General features: G+C 41.9%; 1 protein-coding gene across 1 annotated transcript; it reads right to left on the reverse strand.

The window, feature by feature from the left end:
- Positions 1-1,580: 1,580 nt before the first annotated feature.
- HSP90AA1 (heat shock protein 90 alpha family class A member 1) lies at positions 1,581-10,376 on the reverse strand. Its single transcript, XM_072863623.1, has 11 exons — positions 10,218-10,376; positions 8,334-8,492; positions 7,877-8,243; positions 7,211-7,344; positions 6,405-6,713; positions 5,521-5,686; positions 5,042-5,232; positions 4,755-4,902; positions 3,288-3,556; positions 2,533-2,866; positions 1,581-2,329 (listed from the first exon to the last, which is right to left on the reverse strand). The coding sequence occupies exons 2-11, from the start codon at positions 8,490-8,492 to the stop codon at positions 2,220-2,222; spliced, it is 2,187 nt and encodes a 728-aa protein (XP_072719724.1). The 5' UTR covers positions 10,218-10,376; the 3' UTR covers positions 1,581-2,219.
- Positions 10,377-22,729: the final 12,353 nt, after the last annotated feature.

Consider the following 22,729-nt stretch of genomic DNA (forward strand, 5'->3'; position numbering starts at 1 on the left):
TGCAAGAATGTGAGTGCATCAGCCCAGTAAACTGACGTGCAAAAACAACAGTTTGAAGTGACAGCCAAAAGGCCACCAAGCTCATCAGCTGGCAAAGGTGCATTAACCTATTCGCCGCTCCACCCTACTGTAGTCTAACAGGAGCCGGTGGAAGGCCAGGGCTTACGTGAAGTTGATAAGGGGGATTTTCAGGCTGGAACGTGGAACGTCTAAACAAGAATTACTGTCCCTGGGAGAGAAGCACATCCTGGAAAAATATGTAAGCTGATTAAAATGTTTTGGGAACCACCTGAAACAACTAGCAGTGTGATAAGAAGCACTCTCACACAAACTATCCTTATTGTAACACTAAAGGTCACACCCCTCAAGCTGGAGATCCCAGCCCAAGCAGACCCCTCACCTCTGAGTGTACACAGAATATTGAAGTAGCACTGTAGCTTTAAGTTGAAAAAAGAAATGTAGACAATAGAAGACTGCTTTGTGTAATTACTTATGCCTATGCATAACTAGACTGTATAAATACTGTATGAGCGTGACCGAACTTTGTGCTAGCTTTGTGGAGCTACCACCTAGCACCCAGCTCTGCGCAGACATGAAATAAAATACCTCTGCCCTGTGTGTATATTGGTGTCTCACACACCAGGTGAACGACCTCACACTTGTGGGATAACACTATGAGCAAAGCAGAAACTGGACTCCCCCCAGCCGCAGGCAAGCACTGCTTGGACAGACACACTGTGTCCTCAGCAAGGCACAACTTGCAACAAGCAATTTGCTTGCAGGAAGCAGGCTGGTTTAGGTGCCTGAGAGATACTGCAACAGCCAAACCCAGTTGTCCTTTCACCTTGTTAGAAGGGAGCCACCACACTTCTGTCATTTGTGAATTATTTTACATCAGGAAACAGAGCTCAAGTACTGGTTATGAAACAGGTTAAGAACAGAAATAGGAAACAAAATCAAGGCTTGTCAGAGAACAGGGGCAAGATGCTCAGAACTTGCCCTTACCCCCCATGAGCTCAAACTGGAGCTTGTTATAAATACGTTATCTGCCCAAAGCCAATGAAGGACATCTGACCTGCAGTGCATGCTTGGCAGGCAGGGCAAGCTTGTGGGAGCTGCCTAGCAACAACTCCCACTTCCTTTTACTACTCTCCTTCAGGGAGAAGGCCAAGAAACACAGCACATAGCACAGCCTAGTCAATTCTTGAAAGCACATATGATGTAGTGCTGACAACCTGGCTTCACAGGCAAAACTCATCACCTCAGTACAGCATGATGAATGGGGCTTGCAGCTTTAGGAGCCTTAGCTCCATCTGCAAAGTCTTCCAAAAGTGCTGGAGTACCAACACCAGTGAAACCTGATTGGTTTTTCAGATCAGAATTGTCTCGAGACCTTTTGTGAACTACCTGACTTTTCTGCTTTTATACAGTACTCATTTGCAGTGGCATTGCAGAGCATGCAGCCTTCATGAAAGATTTAACAAGACAGCAGCTCATAGTCAAGACTCAAAGCAGCAACTGATGGCAAGGAGAATAGCAGGCTTTGCTCCCTGCATTAACAGACAAGTCGGCAACACAGCTCATTCTTAACACTTTTATTCTTACAGTTCTAGGTTTGAACTGCACATGCAGAGTTGCATAAGTCACAATAGAGATTTACAGTGGATTCTATTCTATGGTAGAGTGCAATCCAGAATCCTTGAACAGTATAAAAAACAACTTTAAACATCAAGACCTTGTTAGGAGCAAAAGGGTTAAAGCTTCCCCAAGTATTTCAGCTCTCCTAGATACCTAGTTACTAGGTACTGTATGTTAGACATATTTAGAGTTGAAGAGCTGTATAACGCTAAACGAATTTGAACATCCTGATGTCATACCGTCTTTTGTTAGTTCTTTCCCACATTTCTGGCAATTAAGAATAAGTCAAAAACCCTGCCACCTGCAACCAGCTAATACAGACAAAAATAACTACTCCTTACTTGCCTGTTTAGGGTTGTACAGTGTTAAAGAAAATATTCCCTCAATGGCATTTGTATCTCACATCAGCTGAAAAAGCAATGTAACAAAAATAAAGGTATAACATCTTTGAAAATAAATATAAAGAGGGAATGCAGACAAAGTGTCAAAGATTTTTTTTTTGGCAGGTAACATTCATAATATACAAAATATAACTTATTCGTATTAGCCAAGGAAACATTCATGAGTTTCTGTAAACTGTTTTAATCCACCTCCTCCATGCGTGATGTGTCATCATCTCCTTCAAGAGGTGGCATCTCCTCAGTAACTGCTGGACTAGCTTCTTCTGCAGCAGTATCATCTTCATCAATGCCTGTTCAGGAAACATACACACCATTAATGCTGATACCAGAACTCAAAGCCTTATTCTCCCCATAGCACTTCAACTCATTGAGTGCTCCCCCTTTTCCACAGGCACAAAGCACCAAGGTGACCTCCTGCCACTCCACACCCTCCGAGGGCAGGCAACCACACCCAGAGTTTACCAGAGGGAGACAGGACAGATTTCTCACTCACCCAGGCCAAGTTTGATCATTCTGTAAATGCGGTTGGCATGTGTCTGAGGATCTTCTAAACTGAAGCCAGAGGACAGGAGTGCTGTCTCATACAGCAAGATGACAAGATCCTTCACAGACTTGTCATTCTTATCAGCCTCTGCCTTCTGCCTCAGTGTTTCAATGATGGAATGATCAGGATTAATCTCCAAATGTTTCTTTGCTGCCATGTATCCCATTGTGGAGTTGTCTCTTAATGCCTGCGCTTTCATGATCCTCTCCATATTGGCAGTCCAGCCGTATGTACTTGTTACAATACAGCACGGAGAAGTAACTAAACGATTGGACACAACAACCTAGAAAAGTGAATATAAAGCAAACATTTGTAATTTGACATTTCAACATGTACATTTGATTTACTGTCCCCACTGATTTTGTGGAATCATTTAGGTTGGGAAAGACCTTTTAAGATCATCACCATCACACCCAACCATGAACCAAGGTTCAACTCTGAAATGCTGCTGCATGTCACAGAAGACCCAAGACTCGTGAGACAGAGCTGAAGAATTTGCAACACAGGCTCAAGAGAATCACTTAGCTTCACTAAAAATCCAAAAAGACATCCTGTATCTATAAAGCCGTATCCTGCAGAGAGATTGCACTCTTTCAGAAATGACAATTGTAACAGCTATTGCTACCTGAGCCTTCTCTGCAGCAACTTCATCTCAGGTCATTACACAACCTGTTACCACAGACAAACCAAGTACTACTAATTACCTTTTCTACTTTCTTTTCAAGGATATCTTTCATTATTTTGCAAAGGTTTTCAAACTTGGCTTTCTTCTCCTCCTGCTTCTTTTTCTCTTCCTCATCTTCTGGAAGCTCCAAACCCTCTTTTGTTACAGAAACCAGGGTCTTGCCTTCAAATTCCTTCAGCTGCTGCACACAGTACTCATCAATAGGCTCAATCATGTAGATCACTTCCAGGCCATGTTTGCGGAGACGTTCCACAAAAGCAGAGTTGGCCACCTGATCTTTTGTTTCACCTGCAAGAAGCAAGAACACCACAGTTGAGGTTTGAGCCCCAGCACTGTAACATGGCAGCTTGTTTCTTTTCTGAAAGAGCCTAGGCAACATATCCAGTGATGCTTGGTGTCCATACCAGGGGAAAAGAGGGGCACAAAACAGGTACGATAAGCTACTGCAAAGATTAAGCTGGCCTGAAGAGACTGAAGCTGTTCAAACTGGCACCACAGCTTGTAATACTTCACTGGTTTGAAAGTGAATTTCCATTTCCTGGAATGCCAGGTAAGAAATGTTTCCTATTCCTGCCAAAGAGGAAAACTGAGAAGCGCAGTACAGCATTTACCTTTCGAAAAAAGCCTTACTATCTGATGCCCAAATAGTTAAACTGGTTTGAGCATTTGTTCTTAAAATTTCAGATGCTCCTGGCCAAATTCATTAGCTAAAGCCCAAACACAAAGCCATCTTAAAGGCACCCTGAAGACTCTAAAGCATACTTTCTGGGCCTACAGGGGAAAAAAATTGTGGGTAAGCTAGGTGTGCAAGGGGCACTTTACAACCTCAAACTGGATTCTCCCACACCTTCAAGGTGGCAGCAGCAACACTGAACTCTGTATGAGCAAGGTAATAACTGAAGAGCAGCTATTTTATTATAGCTCATTAAACAGTACAGTTCTGAGGGATGGCAGTTAGCACTGAAGCAGTCAATTTCATCAACAGGGAACATGGTGAGCAGCACTCCCAGCAAGTCGGCAAGGGCAAAGTTCACAGTATAGAGAAGGCAATTATCTGTGGCTAGTCCTGCTGTCCTTATGGACACAGTACCACATTAAGGAACCGTAACTACACCTTTACTTTACATGGTTTTAACACTGTGCAGCATCTACCTATTTCAGAAATACTGTAGTACTAAAGAGATCTGGTAGTTCTTGGAAGACAGCAAAGTTCTGTCTTCTCAGGAGACATGCTAAGGTTTCTTGCTCATGTACTCAACTGACACCTCAGCAAATGCTCCGGAGAGCAGGGCAACTTAGCCAGAGACTGAAAATGTAACTGTTTTTACAGAATTAGTTACATCTGTCACTTTTTTCAGTTAAAATCCCAGTTTCTTTCTAAATTCACCGGGAAGAACTGCCATGGTTATTTTCCATTTTCTAACCTCAAAAGAGATAACCCCACATATGTACCTGCATTTACAGACAATTTCTGTTACCAACTCACCAGTAATGTAGTAGACATGTTTCTGGTTTTCCTTCATCCGAGTGCAGTAGTCCTTCAGAGAAACCATTTCATCACCAGAAGCAGATGTGTAATACCTCAGTAATTCTGACAGCTTCTTGCGGTTCTGGGAGTCTTCATGTATACCGAGCTACAGAAGTAGAAGAAAAAATAAAAACTATTTAGCAATTCCTTTAGATAAACACTGAACTATGGTAGTTTAGTATTTCAGGCCTAACAAAAATCTGTAGCTTCTACAGTTAATACTATTAAGCAAGACAACTACAAACCTTGATGTTCTTGGAGAACTGCTCATAGAACTTTTTGTAGTTCTCCTTGTCTTCAGCCAACTCAGTGAAAAGTTCCAAGCACTTCTTGACTAAGTTCTTCCGGATCACTTTCAGGATCTTGCTTTGCTGCAGCATTTCACGAGAAATATTCAGAGGTAAATCCTCAGAGTCTACCACACCTCTCATGAAATCTGGAAGACAACAGTGAGAATTAGTTTTCCAGGTCTCACATACATCAAGACTACCATACACCACCTAGGTGGCTTTCCCCTTTTAAAATTATGAGTTAGTTTCAACGCAATTCTAGACAACACAAACTAAGCAGCACTTTCTTCAACTGCTCAGATACTTCCTGATCAGCTCTCTTTAGGACTCAGTCTTCCCCCTCCCAGATTTTTTAAATATGAAGGGAAACTACGAAGTTGCTAAGCAGTTTCTCTAGTATTTTGGGAAACACTTTCCTCAAAGGCTATACTCACTCAGATATTCAGGAATCAGTTCCTCACAGTTGTCCATGATGAAAACTCTGCGTACATACAGCTTAATGTTGTTCTTCTTCTTCCTGTTTTCAAACAGATCAAAGGGTGCACGCCGCGGGACAAACAAGAGAGCTCTGAATTCCAACTGCCCTTCCACAGAGAAGTGCTGTGAGAAAGCAAGATGATCACTTTAATCGGTTTGTACACCTCTCCCTTTAGTAACCCTTTAACAGCTCTTCAAATGCAGAAGGCAAACAGTAACCATCTGAGATTTCAGGAAAAAATTCAACACAGTAGGCAAGACATCAGTCAGGAACAAGCACATTGTCCAGACAGACGTAACACATTCTGGTTCAGTTGTTACCAGGCAACAGACCACTTCAGAAGACATACTCAGTTCCTTATACACTGGGCTTCAGGAAGCATGTGTATTCTTAAAGCACTTCCCAGTACAGACACCCAAAGAGGACAATTACATCTTACGTACCCATCCCCTTTAGCTGTAAAGCCTTTTCAAAACTAAGCTACAAACCCAAAGAATTGAATTTACATTTGAAATCCACTTTAAAATTTTCAGGTACATTTGGTAACAACTAAGCTACAAACTGGGAAGGCATCTGCACTTACTTTTATTTACAATAAACTGAGGTATGGATTTGATTAGGTTATAATAAACACAGCCTTAGCACTAGCCAGAATAATTGTATCACAGCAAGTGTCACCCTCACGTAGTGGAAGTGTTCCAAACAAGAGTATCACTCCAAATACTAAGCAACTTATCACAGGAAGGTTGGAGGCAATGGATCAGAGTTCAGTAGCATGTTTAGCAAGCTTCCAGCTTTAGTGGCAAAAACAATTGTGCCTGAAGAAGGACAAGAACTTACTTTGACAGCCAAGTGGTCTTCCCAGTCATTAGTCAGACTCTTGTAGAATTCCCCGTATTCCTCATTGGTAATGTCATCTGGATTCCTGGTCCAAATGGGCTTGGTCTTGTTGAGCTCTTCCTCATCAATGTACTTCTCCTTAATCTTCTTTTTCTTCTTCTTATCTCCATCCTTCTTCTCTTCTTCTTCATCAGAACCAACATCCTCAATCTCTGGCTTATCTTCTGTCTTTTCCTCCTTCTCCTCTTTTTCCTCTTCCTTTTCCTCAGCCTCATCATCACTCACCTCCTTATCACGTTCCTTCTCCACCTACAAGAGAGATCATTAGTTGAACTGAGAAACCTGGAAGTTTATCACTGACAGCCCTAAGGTATCCCTTGTAGTCTCACAAAGCCAGGAGCTACATGAACATGGTGTCAAGTTTTCCTCCTGGACTCAATGAAGGACTTCTTACATCTTGCGTGCTGAAACATCAGTGGCATTTTGTTTCCACGTGCTTATGTCATAGTTCATGCTATTTAGTTTCGTTACACTGAATTTCCGCTAACAATATATCAAGATGTAGTTCATTTACTCAATGGTTTGGAGACCGTGATACTACCAGCTTGGTACTAACACATTTTTTACTTAGTTTTGTGGAAAGAATTGTAATTAACAGAACTTTATTTCCGAAGAGCTACATCCATGTGACATCTGTAACTATTTTAAGTAACAAAATACACATGGACTGCTCTTTCTTAAATTTCAAAAATCCACTTGTTTTAAGGTGGCAATACTGAATTTAGTACTTCAAGCAAGGTACATACAAAGAGTGTAATAGGATAGCCGATGAACTGAGAATGCTTCTTCACGATTTCCTTGATTCGCCGTTCTTCCAGGTATTCCGTTTGATCTTCTTTAAGATGCAGGATGACTTTTGTTCCACGGCCCAAAGGTTCACCTAGAATGGAAGTTTACAGGTTTTACTTGTGCAGGAGCAGACTAGGCTTTGGCCAATGACAAAATACCCCTTTTTAAAAAAAGCACTCCTATATTAGCAATTTCTTCACCACTGGGAAAAACGTTAAGCTTCTGTGTACAGAAACAGCCTTACAGACACTTCCTCAAGCTTAATGTACTCAGCATGTATTTCAAATAAGCTTAAGGAGATTTTCACTAATTAGTCTGTTCACGTGTCATCTTTCAAGTTTCTGTATATAGTTGTTGCAGGAGTCTACAGATGTGTTTCTATGTCTAGGCTTTGAAAGCTTCATCTTCGTTATAATACAACATTTACTTCAGGCATTCCCTTACCATGTAGCAACAGTTACTCAGACTGGAATGCAAGAGAACAGCTGTGCCTGTGCTTTATCTGACACGACTAGTGCTACCTGCTTTATCTGTTGGTTTTGTCTTTTTCAATGCACAGAGTAGCTAGCTGAACATCAGAAATCTTTAGGAAGCATACTTGAGCAGAAACATTTAATACTCACCGTTATCAAGTCTGACAGTGAAAGATCCTCCAGCTGATGACTCCCAAGCGTACTGCTCGTCATCATTGTGCTTGGTGATCACTGTCACTTTTTCGGCAACCAGGTAGGCAGAGTAGAAGCCAACACCGAACTGACCGATCATGGATATATCAGCCCCTGCCTGCAGTGCTTCCATGAAAGCCTTGGTACCAGACTTGGCAATAGTACCAAGGTTGTTGACCAGGTCAGCTTTGGTCATCCCTATGCCTGTATCCACAATGGTCAGAGTGCGATCATGCTTGTTTGGAATCAGGTTAATTTTCAGGTCTTTTCCAGAATCCAGCTTGCTTGGGTCAGTCAAGCTCTCATATCTTATCTTGTCCAGAGCCTGTAAGAGAAGAGGCAGGCTTTAACATTCCCTGACTATTCCTAAAAATTTCAGTAGTCCTATTGACACAGTCTAGGAGAAAGTACTTACATCTGATGAATTGGAAATCAGCTCCCTCAGAAAGATTTCCTTATTGGAGTAGAAAGTGTTGATGATCAGAGACATCAACTGAGCAATCTCAGCCTGGAAGGCAAAGGTCTCCACCTCCTCCTCCATTGGTTGGTCTTGAGTTTGCACAGCTTCCGGCATCTGTAAGGAGAGAGGGAGTTGAAATCCCATCCAAACAGCTTGGTGCACATACCCTTTTACAGGCAACAACAGCGGCATTCTGAGATAGAGCTATTTAACTACGTGGTTTCAAATACAGCACCACAGGAACATCCCTACCCCCCAATCTTATTTCCTACCAGTAACAATTCAGGAAAATTTTAAGGAATGCAAAAACTAGATACAAGATTTTAACTACAGACTTGCTTTACATTCACTTTGGTTTGCACCATTTAGGGCAAGACAGAACTTTTCACCTCCCCTCCATTAATTTACTAATTAATGTACGACCCTTCCTTCCCCTCACCACAGAGGTAAGTACACATTAAAAAAAAAAAAAAATGCAACTGAGAACTTAGCCCGGCATTTGAGGTGAGTTCCATTACTCTGTCGTCGATTCTTAAAGTCTCTACTTGGAGTACTTTCTTTTTCTCCCATCCATCTTTTATTTCGGTCATACAACTAGTATCTTCAGATGCAGACACTATGCACAAGTGTAACTTATGTCCCAATACGGCCCAGCAGAACTCGCTACTCTGTCCTACAGATCTATTATCCGAACTTGACCGCCACCTGCTGTATAGGATATCCTCTGCACGAGAGAAAGCTCGGGAACGACAAATTCAACTCAAAAAGGAAAACCTCTCCAACCACGACTCCACTTTAATCGCTACGGAACGAATGGAGACCACGCGCACTACTGTAATCCTCAACTACCACGCTAACGAAGTCAGAACGAATGCAGACTAAGTGCAATACTGTAATCCTCAACTACCATGCCAACGAAGTCATTTAGTTATATTATTCTAACATAAACCGATCCTCTGTCAGACGCGGCTCCAAACGCCCCGCTCAGGCCGCGCCCGTGAGCGATTCGGAGGAAAGCCTCCGGGCGGGAGCAGCCTCCCCGCGCGCCGCCGCGCAGCGCCCCCTGCAGGCCGTCCTCGGAAGCAGGAAAGATTCTAGAAACTGCCAGAGCCTTCCGCGACCGCCCCCCCCCCCCCCAGCACCGGCCCCGCGCAGCGCGCACACCCCACACCCCCCCGCGAGCAGGGTGCACTGCCGGACAGCCCCTTCCCCCGCACCCCTCCCTCAGCCGCCTTCCCCATCAGGATCGCCCGCCGGAGTGCCTCCATCTTGCGCTCTCACGGCTGAGCGCCCATTCATTGAGAGAAAAGCTCCCTCGCCGCCCCCGCCCCCGACTACCCTTCCGTAGCCAAGCGCGGTCAGGTCACCCCCTTGCCCCCTGCGAAGGGAGAGCTCGTCCCACATGCACACCCCTCGGCAAAGAACAGCTTTCTCCACCCGCCACATACGCCTCCCTCCCCCAGCTCTGCTAGCGGAAGAACCCCCCCACTAAAAGCTGCCCGCTGGTTTTTCCGCCCTCTCCACCACCTTACTGTAGAGACACAAAAATATAAAAAAATATACGGTCTTCAGCACCATATCCCCTTCCAGCCATACCTCGATTTCGAGACCCAGCGCCCCTCTGAACCCCTCCACCTTTACTGGGGACTAAAGGGGCAAAGGCAAAAGGCACGTCCTGCACCACGCGGTTCCCTGGATCACCCCCCCTCCCCCACCCCGCACCCCCAGCACCACGCGGAGGCATCCACCAACCGCTGGGATTTGAGAGGAAAACGATCCCTCGGAAGAGCCGTCCCTTGTGTATAACCGACCACCGCCACAGCCGCCTTCACCGCTCACCTTGGCAGGGGAGAAGGGCTGCTGGTCTCCTCACTGAAGCTGCGAACACGCTCTACCCGCACGACCGTACCTCCACTAGTGCGCGCTCCCCGCCGCCCGCTCAGCTTATATACTCCCGGCGCCGCCTCCTTCCAGAACCATCGGGAACCTTCACTGACAGGCACGGGGGAGGGGGGCGGCGCGGCGGTGGGGGGCGGCAGGGGGAATGGGGGCGGAGACTCCCGGCCGCGCCGCTGAGGGGCGGGTCGAGCCTCTCGCAGCCAATAGTAGCCGTCCGCGAAAGGCGCCCCTCAGAGCGCGAATCTCGCGCAGGCGTCTTCCGTTGCCTCAACTGTCAGGGCGGGAGTGGGTTCTGCGCATGAGCCGGCGGCTGAACGAGCGCGCGCTCTCCCCACCTGTCCAACCGTCGGCTCGGCCGGGGGGGGCGGGGGGAGGGGGAGGTGGCAGGCGGGCGCATGCGCAGTAGCCGCCCGGGGTGGTGGTTGGGCGCGCGCGGCGCTGAGGGGGAGGGGTCCGGGGGGATTGCGCAAGCGGCGGGTGACGTCATTCGCTGCCCTGCGCCGCTCAGAACGTCCTAGAAGCGGGTGGGCCCCGGCTGGCTCTGCCCCCGTTCACCCCCCTCACCCCTGGCGCGTCCCGCTGCGCTGTTGAGCAGGGCCGAGGAAGCGGGGGGGCCGCCCGCCGTCTCCCGCCGGGAGAAGGGCCTAGACCGGAGTGCGGGGCGGGAGCCGCCCTGTCTCCCCTCGGCCCCGTCTCCGCTGTGTAGCCGCAGCGGCCGGACTGTTCCCGCGGCCGCCCGGCCTCGGGCGGGTTAGGCGCGCCGGGCGGCTCCCTGGAGGCCGGTTGTGCAGGTGGCTGCGGCTCTGCTTCCCCCTCGGGCCGGGGCTGCGGGGCGGGATGGGAGGCTGAGGGAGGGCCGGGCACCGCGTCCCTGCCCTGCTCGCCGGGCAGGACCCGTTTGCTCTGCCAGGCGTAGCTGGATGAGTCACGGCTTGGGGATGCTGTGGTAAAAGCGTTTCGCCCAATCGGGGAAAACAAAATCGCTTCCCACACAGCAAGTATCAGTCTGCTAGTTGAACAAAACCATGCCTCTTTGTGTATGTATTTGTTCAGGATGAGAAGAGTCAAGGGATCAAATCCAAGAAGCTCAGGAGACCTACGTAGCTATGCAGTTACTTAAGGATGTAAGTGCTAATAGTAGACATGAGGTGGATGCCAGTGCTGTTCAGTTTGTTAACAGCCCAAAGCCTGAAACCCGCTGGGATTCTTGGCCTGGACATGGCTTTTGCCATATAATCTGCCAGAAATCTCAGTTGATGTTCAAAGGGCACAGCTACAGACATCTTTATACATACATTCATACATCTTGCATAAAGGCTTTGATAAGTACACGTCTTGTTATACCCGATAGCTCTGTGATTATGGCATTTAGTGAGGGGGGTTATTTTTATATCCTGAATGACCTGATTGGGAGCAGGGAGTTAAATGCAGGTCTCAGGAGAAGGATCTGCATCACATGAGTTCCAGAGTAGGCTTCTAAAACTTTCTTCTTGGAGCTGATCCACTTTTTCGGATATAAATACCAAGTGAAGCTACACGTTACAACTGTACACTGATGCAAGCATGAATGTAGACAGTCTCCCTGCTCTAAAGGGAGGAATAAATTTATTTGAGGAATAAAAAGCATGTTGTTTCTGTAGCAAGAACTCATCCCAGGTGCAACTTCTAGGCATTTTCTGTTGGCTCTTAGATGTACCCCAGACTGCTATCTAGTTCAACATCTGTCTGACTTTTGGGAATCGAATTTTTGTATGCCTAACCTGCCCTTCTCCCAGTTAAGCATCCTAAATTACACTGGGTAGCGTGCCCCATGAATTAGATACTACAATACTTAGGTCCATTAATGCATTTAACCAAAGATCCTTATGCTGAATTTAACATTCTTAGCATCTGTTACTCTGCAGTTTGACCTAGACAAGCAAATCTGATTGAATTGGGGCCTACAGACTTGATTTTGTTGCAGCATTATGTCTTTCAGGGAATTTTCAGTACTCAGTATCTGACAAGAAAATACATTCAATATGTGTGTAAGATGTCATGTAGGACCCGTCAAGGAGTTAAAATTACAGCTTGTTTCATTGCAGTTTCTGCAGTATCTGGATCAGTATCTGCATTGGTGCAATGACTTACAGGACTCTGCCCTTCTAAATAGTGGTGTTACAGCTCTGACCCAAGCAGTTCGCCAAAATACAGGGTCCTGTGTGTTATTTTAATTAGAAGGAAAAATTAATTGTGTTATCAACATAAGAGGGCATATAGATGAGCTGCTGCTCAGCACACAGGAGAAATCAAACTAAGAGTGAAGTTATTTGCTCACAGTTCTAAGCCACTGAAAAAGCTGGATTTCAGCCAACGCTTAGCCTAGAAAGTTCTGCAGTTCTGTCTGGGTCACCTTTTCGGTGCTTACTCTGGCTGGTGGTTTTCTGTACCTTCTTCAAGTCTGGTTTTGTGGTGCTTCTCAATGCATTTCTCTTCCTTTCTCACACACATACGCTTCTACAAAATAATATGCACCAAAATCCTTTCTTGAGTATGATGTGTTCCTTTTTTTGCATAGTGACTATGATTTCAATGGTCCTACAGCTGCTTTGGTTGTCTGCTTCTGTAAAGCAGCTTAATGGCTTTTTACCACTATCCTCATGAAGTGTGGCAGTTATACCCAAGCATAATGATGTAACCTTCATGTTTTTCTTAGACTGAAAATAGTCCTGCTATAGTATAAATTCTATCGGACATGCCTTGAAACCCTCTTACATTCAGATTCCATTAATTGAAATGTTTTCTAACATTTATTTGGGTCAAAATAACTTCTGTATTTTAGAATACTGCTAAGCTATTACAATTTATGTCCAAGCATTTTTTTCTGGTAATATCCTACTAAAATTATTTGTGTGCTCTCCTTTCGAGATGTCCAAAATTTTAAAAGTGTCACTTCTATCAAAATATTCAAGACGTTTTTCTTAAGAAAATCTTTTCCTTTCTAAAGTCTTGATTAATGCGGATTCAGTCATTCAGACTTAGGGATATATGTAATTTTAAGCATGTGAAGACCTATGGAAGGTTTTGCATATGTCTGCAGGATCACGCGCCTTTATACTGTCTAATGTAGCAGTCATATAATTCTGTTTCTCTTTTGTGATCGTGTTATTCAGCTTCCAAAAGCAGTCTTCAAAAGCAGACTGATTTCTTTTGTCAAAATTGTTTGACGAGAGCACTAGGAGAAAGTAATCTCATACCAAACCATCTAAGTTTTCCCAGCTCTGCTTAATCCAAGTTCCTGTGTGCCTGTGTAAAACAAATATTTTCTTCAGGACTTGTGAATAAACTGTATTCTTTTTGTTCTGTTACACAGTAAGGGGCTAGTGAAGGTAGGCACTTTGTTCCTATGGCTACTCTGTTTTAACTGATCCGAGGTTTGTATTGCTTTGGTGTTAGGCTAAAAAGACTGGTTCCAGACTTGGTTTCTGTCAGAGTTAATTTTGGGGGAAAATCTGAGGAAAATAGTTCAATTTTTTCAACCAAGAGATTAATATACTTTCATATTTTAACAAATAGTTCTATTAACGGGGGAAATGCTGAAGCCTGATATTTTCAAGTCCTACATTCACACACACTTGTTCCCCCTGCACCCCCTAGACACCCCTGACCCCTCTCCTCATCATCCCAAACCCATTTATCCTTCATTTGCCTTTCTTTAATTTTCCGCCTGAGCGAGAAGCAGCATGTACTATGGTTGGTGCACACAGATGGGCTCAGTGAAGAGCGAGCCGTTGCCGTTAGGCCAGCCAAACAGGGAGGATAAAGCTGAATTCTCCCTGCCCCTTCCTTCAAAAGAGGAAACAAGAGCACGCGTCTCTGCAGCCCACCTATTGATTTCTGCAGACCTTAATATCTCTGTGATGTCTATTCCTTTGTTAATTTTGATTGAATTGGTTAAAAAGGTCAAAATTATTGGGGAGAGACTGATGGACAGCAACCATGTTACTGCATGTGCTTCATTGACTTAGGAAACTAGACTAAAAACGTTCTTCCATTTTTTTTAACAACTGTTGTAGCCAGTGTCTGAGGGATGGTAACATAGGATTTCATTTCTTCCGATTATACAGTATTAAAATAAATAACATAGGGCAACTGCCTTTTACTCAGTAAGATTTACTACTTCAAACATTACTGTAAATGCAAAGGTAAAAAACCCCAACAACCACAATATTCAATTCTAATTCAAAATTCGAAGCCCAGGCAGGTAGTTGATCTGCCATTTTCTTGTCAGAATCTGAGCAACTTTTGCTTTCAGAAAATTCAGATTTGAATCAAATATTGAAGAACCAGGTCTTCTTTAACCAGAAACTGTTCCATACCAACAACACGTGCTAGGAGGTTAGATACATTGCTGCACTAACTGCATGGGCCTCAATCTTGCATTTGCTGATTTCCATACTTGTTACCCATATACATTTGCATTGTAATAGAGTCTTTAATTACACAATTTCATAGAACTCCTTGCTACATGAAAGTTACAAAATTAAAAAAGAATAAAGTAAAAGATGGCTGGAAGAAAGTAAGTTACTTAATGTTCAAAGCATTTAAATAACACCCAGGAAAACTGGGTTTTATTCTTGATTCTATCAAAGGCTTCCTCAGTGTTGCTGAATAAGACTTTTTTTAAATTTTTATAAGCCACAAAGAAATTAAATGACATTTGCATAGAGAATTCTAATTCCAGCATTTAACTAACTTTTGAGTGCTTGGTGTTGCAGCCTTAATGCTTTTATAACATTGCTTTAAAATTAATTCTGTTTGAGTTCTAACACAGATTTGTCATGTTGTTATCTCAGTGCTTCAGGGTTTACTTAAGGAAAACAAACCAGCAGCAACTGAAATTACCTGAACAGTAGATTTCAGAAGACTGACATAAGTAGAAAGATGTGGTAATATGTGTCTAGTTTTCTTTAACACATGCAATTATGCGTGTATAATCTGTGTTAACATAATGAAATGTAAAGCCGGCTAGGGATCTCTGACGGAGCAAAGCTTCATGCTTTCTTAAAACTGTTCCTTAGGCTGTCTTGTTTCCTACTTTCTCATGTCTTACTGCAAGACGAAGTGATCAGGAGATCTTTAGGTCACAAAAAAAGTGATTCATACTAGAAATGGATCGATAGTCACTTAGAAGAAGTATTTTTGCAGTGAAAAAGTACTTAAGAGGCAGAGAACAAAATCGGTCTCATAAAATGTAGTTGTACTTTTGAACTGTAGGTGGCAGCAATAATTGTATGGACCAGGGGCAATACGTACGCATCTTTTTTTCCAAGAGTTTATGGTTCTTGAAGTATGTGTTAGGGAGTGTGATAACTGACAGAGTCATTGCTCTCAGAAGGAATTCTGAAGGGACTTAAACTGTTGAACAAGAATATATTTGTTATAGCAAAAGTCAACAATACCACTACTAACAAATGTCAAGTATAATTTATAATAAAAGCTTAGCTGCATAGAAAGGCTGAGAATGAGCATGGAAAGGCCTGGATTCATGGAATGTTAACAAGGCCCCAGAGTAATTGTTTAATCTTATCATAAATTACTTTATCTGCTGTTTGTTACAAAATTAATAGATTAGGTTAAGTTTATAACCACTACAATTTGATATTTTAAATTGGTCTTCATCTTAATGTTCCCTTGTGACTGGAACAAGTGATACTGTCTTTATAGTTTTCTACCTTATATTATGATTTACACTTTCCCAGAATAAATGCATAATTATGCACTTCTTAGCTGAAATTATATGTACAAAGCAAGAACTATACCTACACAAACCTAGCGACACAGGACACTTTCTCTTCCAAAGAGTTACAAGTGTTTCTTTCGAGTATCTGGTTGTGCTCTTTACTTTAGGAGCATTGCAAGATGACTGCAGTACCTGTTTGCTGAAATGTGTGCTGTCTTTGTCTAGCATGGGACCAATAAAACAGTACACACTGTTACTTGGTTTGGAGAATGACAGTAGAATGTCATGCCCATCAGAACCCCCTTAAAGCAGGAATAGTTACATAAAAATGTTAGCTTTGGAGGAAGAACAATAGCTATGGTGGCAGCCATAACTCTTATTATAGCTAAGAGCTTTTTTCCATTTGTAGGCATAAGTTTCAATAGATCCTAATTCAGAAGGAGAAGAAACTTGGAGAAAAAGCTCTTCCAGAGAGCAGGAGGTTTGACTAAAAAGCCCCCAGACAAACAAAATCCTAGACTTCCCAAGAAGACATTAAAAAATTATAGTGATGGTAAAGTTACATCACTAGAAAAATAACTTAATAGAGCCTCAGCATCAACAAGCATGGAAATAAACCTGATACTTTTTTCCCTGTATATATTCAAGTTCTAAGAATTAAATTCAGTATAACAGTAAAGGTTGTGGGTTTAGTACATGTAACAGCTAAAAGCTGTTGCATATTTACTAGCAGGTATGGGTATGTATGGAGCACTTACATACCTTATTTTGTGTCCGTGGTAGACTTGGTGACAAAACTATCCTTCAAGCCACCTTCAAAACAGTACAACTAAAGACTCTAAAATGTTAAATCTAAATTAATTAAAACTAGGAAGCCATATACTATTGGAAATTATGTCACAAAGCATGTATTCTGTACTTCACTAACTTATTCTTGATGTGATAATATTTATTTTTCAAATTACTGAACACAGATGCCATTTCAGAGTTGAGTTAGATAATTATGACATGACAGAAAAGTTGATAGTAGGAAATAAATTTTGGATTTGTTTTAAATAGACGCACAGAAGGTAAGTTCTAGCCCTGGATTTTAAGCAGGTAAGCAGATGCTGAGGGAAGTAGTTCACGCAGTCACCTGTACTGGAAAGATCACGTATTTTTGGATAAGGAAGATTTTACATAAAGAAAATATTACTTTATATAAAGAAGACATCTTTGGGATCAAATTGTTCTAGCGTCTTCAGCAAAAGCAATAAAAATTGTCGGAAAGGCCTTCATACTTCAGGAACACTTCCAAAGCATCTACTTAATAAACACAGTTTCTAGAGACAAAGAAAAAAGAGGATTCAGGGAAAGTGAGAGAAATCTGATGTGGAGATCACTTACACTATCAGATTTAGCTGTGAATGGAGTTTTAGTTGTTTAAAGAGTTGAGAAAGTAGGTTTACTAAGCAGCAGTGGCTGGAATCAGGGTAAATTAGATTTTAAAAAATCAATTACACATTTTTATTGAGGATACTGAGCATGCAATAACCTCAACCATCCCACTTCTAAGAGGGCACAGAAATGAGAAGAATTGAAGAATCTTGCAGAACTTCTGCTTAAATTGGTGCAGAAAAGAATCTGATAAACCTGGTTCTAGAAAGAATTTGCAGTGAGGACTTCTAGGTAATTATTAAGTTTGAATTACGGCTCAAAACTAGCTCTGATATCATGCAGCCAAGTGACCTTGGATCTGACCACTATGAAAGGAGTAATGTGAGAAGGAGCTGTAAGAACCGTTGGCTGGGGGTTTCCCATCTTAGCTTAGGAGCTGCATTTAAGCCTAGGCCCTTGGCTTTGATCCTTGCCTGAGCTATGCTGTAGCTGTGCCTGGGTTCAGCCTTGTACTTTGCTGATCCCAGCCTTGCCTCGCTGACCTGACTTCTTGGCTTGCCCTTGGACCTACTTCATTATTACAGATTTGTGTGGCAATCATTGAGCTATTGGCTGAAACATCACTGGACCACTGCTCTTCTTGTTCAGGTACTGTGGGATTATGACCCTTATCAGCATGCTCACTGCCCTTGCCTGCCTTGTTTTTACCTTCGGCTCCTGGCTCACCCTCCCTTCTGGAGCAACTTGCTCTTTTACACCCTGACAGTCTGGTCTCGCCTTGAAAGAGGTGTCCAGGTAGAACACCTCATATTCTGGAAAACTGCTTACAAAACTTGTTATAAGTCTTCTTTCCTTCTGATGGTCAAGGAAAACTTTGAAGAATTTTATTATTACACTTTTTCTTGTCACCTTTGTAATTCTGCTCTGCTGCAATATCTGTGGAGAAATATTTAAAAAGTCAGCTATTCAGAATTCAATACACACTGGACTATACTATGAGTCTGCTACATGCCTAAAAGTTTCACATGTCATCATGAAGCATGTTTCAGCAAAGGTTTTAGAAGTCATAGGGATTTTAAAAATCTGCAAGTTCAGCTTCCACATTTTTCAGGAAGGGAGATTATTAGCATTTAAAATAGATGGCCATGAAGTTGATTCTTCCTAGTATTTCAAGCATGGGACATAGTCTTTACTTTGGCACTCTATACCTGTAAGAAAAGGCAAGAAATTAGTTTAAATCTGTCCATATGTTCTGGGTAGACTCCTTAGTATGTGGTTGATAGATTTTTTTAAATTTTTTTTTCATATTTCAGACAGTACTTTCATTTTATTAGAGAGATACTGTTAAGGAAAAAACAAGGTACTAAAATTATGGAGTACTTTCAGATAATCACAGATTACAGCTTCACAACTATCCATGATGAACACTGTGCTTAGGCACAGTTTAATGTTATTTTCCTGCTGTGTCAGACAGATCGGAAGACTCATTTCTTGTGAAAAACCAGGAGAGCTCTGAATCCCAGCTTTCTCTCCACAAAAGAATGCTGAAAAAAGAATAGTAGCAGTAAGATAATTCTGATTAAAGCTGACTATGAGTAGGTACTTTGAGAAATTTTGTCAAGAGCTGTGTAGGTACTTGATTAATCATATACAAATCTATCTGTAGGCTACAGTAACCAGGCGTAGTGAATTAGAGGGAATTTTCATGTCTTTCAAAGAGATGCTTCCAGCCATACTGAGGCAAATCTCCTGAAGTAACTTGGCTGTTTATACTGAAATCCTGCTTTGCAGTCAGCTGAGCTGAGGGTATTCTTAGCCAGTTAAAATGCATGTCAGTATAATGCAGCTGTTCTTCAGCACTTTACCTTGTAAAAGTAGGACAAACTAGAGTTACTAGAAGTCACCAAGTTATTTCTTAATCAGAGTGGTGCTGGTTAATACTTGCCAGGAGACATTTCTGCCTTTTTTTCCTCATCATTGACAAAACAAAAGAGAGAGAAAAACCCTCCAGAATGGCTCTTTCAGCTGGGTGGGAGTTGCATTGACTCCCATGATTGACAAACTTAAAACTGCTTCAGATACTGCCAGCCCAGGATATCTGCATCTCCACTTTATTTGGATTAGATATGTCTGGAATAGTGAAAGTACCTTTATTTTGTCAAATTTGAGTTACTTTTTAAATGTCTAGTGTTCAAAATAAAAGCAGCAAGTTCACTCTAACCAGAAAAGTTCTTTATTATAAAGTAAAACTATTAAAAAGTGATGACAATGCATTTTCTGTGCCTTGTTCTTGCTGTCCTTCACAGTAGATCTACAAAGCTAAGTTGCAGGAAGGGGCAGTAAAGGATTGAGATAGTAAAAGAAGGAATTTTTTAGCTTTTCTTCCTCAGGGCATAGCTGCTCTTTCTAATGACTTATCTATAATTGTATTTCCTCAGACCATTTGTTCAAAATGAAATATCTCTCTTACCTGTAGTTCTGTAGAACTGTTCCAAGTTTGTTTCATCTGACAGAAATACAGTTCTGAATTTATACCAAATATAACCATGATGACTTGGCTTCCTTCTCCTTAGTTGTCTGAGACAGAAAATTACAGTGGGCCACTCTTTTCTCTAGAAACCTCTGCGTTCACATTCCTATTATATTCTTTAAATTGCATGTTATTTCCATCTTGATTGACTTCCCTGCATGTCACTGCTTATGTCACTGCTTTTTTAAGAGTAAAGGTCATTATAGGTCATACAAGAAGTATTTCCAACTCTGCTTTGTAGTTTTGTAGAATTCATTCATAGAATCATAGAATCATAGAATCATTTAGGTTGGAAAAGACCTTTAAGATCATTGAGTCCAACCATAAAAAATTCATGAAATAATACTGATACACCTGGCATTCCAAGTACCTTTCTAAATTGCCTTCCGCTCATCTGTTCTTGGTTTTGGAACTAGAGTCATAACACCTAGCGCTTAAAAGCCAGCATTACTACTTAGTCAGTGCCAACCAGATCTCTTTCAGAAGCATATCTAAATATGTCAGGAGATTTCTTTGGCCCCAAATGTACAACTTTAGGATATATCAGTATAAAATACACATTCAGAGTTTATTGCTTCACATGCTTAATTAGTATCTTCAGCTACAAACACATATTTTCATTGTCCAAGTAGTCCAAATTTTAACAAAAGCATGAACTGTGTCTTACTATGTTCATTAACATAAATGTTAGCTTTATAAGACATCCTCTGGGTTGGTGAATGAGAAGCTCAGCATCTAGATTTGACTGATAAGTGGTATAACTCTATCCTACCTAGACAGTACTCTTAAAGGGATCATTAGGAAAATAAACTGAGAAATTATCACACAATGTAATGTAGAGTCCTTCTTGTAAATGTTAATGCTAACAGTACAAAGACAGCTTAGTTAATGTTGTGCTAGTAGTATCTGGGAATGATGCAAGAACATTAGGTATGCAACTAGTGTTTCAAAGCATGTACTATTAGCATCTCAAACAAGGCACTTACAAAGAGTGTAATTGGATAGCTGATGAATTGAGAATGCTTCTTCACAATTTCTTTGATTTGCCTTTCTTCCAAATATTCTCTTTGGTCTTCCTTCAGATTTAGGATAATCTTTGTTCTACAGCCATGGAGTTCCCCTTGAATGAAATCTGAGAGTTTTAGTGGCAGCACAAATGGCCAAATAGCAAGCTTTTTCTGAAATTAAGAGTTAATATAATTGTAATAAGAATTTCTTAATCATCGTTGACTACCTGATAATAATGAGCTGGTGCTTTATACCTATTTTGTGCTCCAACAAATGCAACAACTACAGCAATTATACCATTTCAATGCATAGTTCCCCCAACTTCCAAAACCCTGATGAAGCACAGCAGTACACAGCAACATATGAACTGCAAGAGGGAGTTTATAATGCAAAAGTTCATTAAGTTTGACCTTTTTCTTTAAATGTTATACGTACTAAAAATGAAATGCAGCAGTGGTGCTGTATTGTGTGATACCATCTTCATTCTCTTGCTATACAAAGTTCAGTCAATGGTTATTACCCAGCCAGGGCAAATTTGCTGCTAAAGTTAGAGATGCTATTATATCAGATTGTGCACCAGTGCTCCCACTGCTGTTCTGCAATATGTTCACTTGACATTAGCCAGCCACAAGAGAGAGAACAGCGAATTCCATTCACGAACATATATCATTATCAATGACAGCAAGAGAGCCTTGAATTGAAGGTGACATATACACTGCCTGTCTTTTTGCTTTGTGAGCACAGTCACATTTGCAATCGGGTAGGCAGAGAAGAAGCTGACCCCAGACTGACCAATCCTGGAGACACCAGCAGAAGCAATGTTTCTATTAAAGCTCTGCTGCTGGACCTCACAGCAGTAACGAGGTCAGCCTTGGTCATCCTGTGCCTGAATCCGCGATGGTCAGAGTGCAATTGTGCTTGTTGGGTCAGTCATTCCCAGGACCCAGCTTGTTTGGATCAGTCACGGCCTCGAGTCTGATTTTGTCCAGAGACCACAACAGAAGGCTTCAGCATTCTCAGGATATACTTAAGAATTTAGGCAGTGTTTTACTGGCTAAGTCACATTAATAGCCAGATTACTTGCAACCAACGAATTGCAAACCAGCTCCCTCAGAAAGGTTTCCTGCTGGAATAGAAAGTGTTGATGAGCAACTATTTCAGCCTGGAAGGCAAGAGTCTTCTCCTCTTCATCCATGGGCTGATCTTTAGTTTGCACAGATTCACTGTTAATAAGGATAAATACAGCTGAAACCTTACTGCATGTATATTTATACACACACACACACTTGACTGTGGCATATGGCTTTTTAAACTGAGTGAAAAAATACAAATAATTTTGGATATATGTCTTGAGAGCGAAGGACAGAGAAATATAATTATTGTTTCAGATGTATCATTAATACTCCAGTGTATATTTTGGATTTTCACTTCTCTCTGATTTCTAATTTCTTGCTTGAGATGAAGATAGTGTAGAATGAATAATTGTTTAATCAAGAGGAATTTGAAAGGCTTTTAAATGTAGTCATGTTAGATTGTATTACAAAGCAAGAAAAGTCATCACAAGATTTGAATTATCATCATTAATTAATTCTCCGTTTACATTCTGGGACATCCCAGAGTTTAAATTTTACAGTTATGACAAAATAACAAAGACTGGAGATCCTCACTCTCCTTTAACTGAAATGCTACCTGTATAGGAACACTCTGAGGTAACTATTTAATTTTAAGAATAAGCTTGAAATTTCTCTGGGAGAATGAGAGATATTGGCTTAGTTGGTATAATGATGAGACTAATATGGACTTGCTCATAATCCA

The sequence above is a fragment of the Ciconia boyciana genome, chromosome 6 (assembly GCF_034638445.1).
Source record: "Ciconia boyciana chromosome 6, ASM3463844v1, whole genome shotgun sequence".
NCBI classification, from domain to species: domain Eukaryota; kingdom Metazoa; phylum Chordata; class Aves; order Ciconiiformes; family Ciconiidae; genus Ciconia; species Ciconia boyciana.

Bases quoted from the DNA above. Each gene is read 5' to 3' on its own strand.
- HSP90AA1 (XM_072863623.1), bottom strand. From the start codon at position 8,492: ATGCCGGAAGCTGTGCAAACTCAAGACCAACCAATGGAGGAGGAGGTG. The intron at 3,557-4,754 runs GTGAGTTGGTAA...TGCTTCTTGCAG, and splicing joins ACATGTCTACTACATTACTG to GTGAAACAAAAGATCAGGTG. The intron at 2,330-2,532 runs GTGAGTGAGAAA...TTTCCTGAACAG, and splicing joins AATGATCAAACTTGGCCTGG to GCATTGATGAAGATGATACT.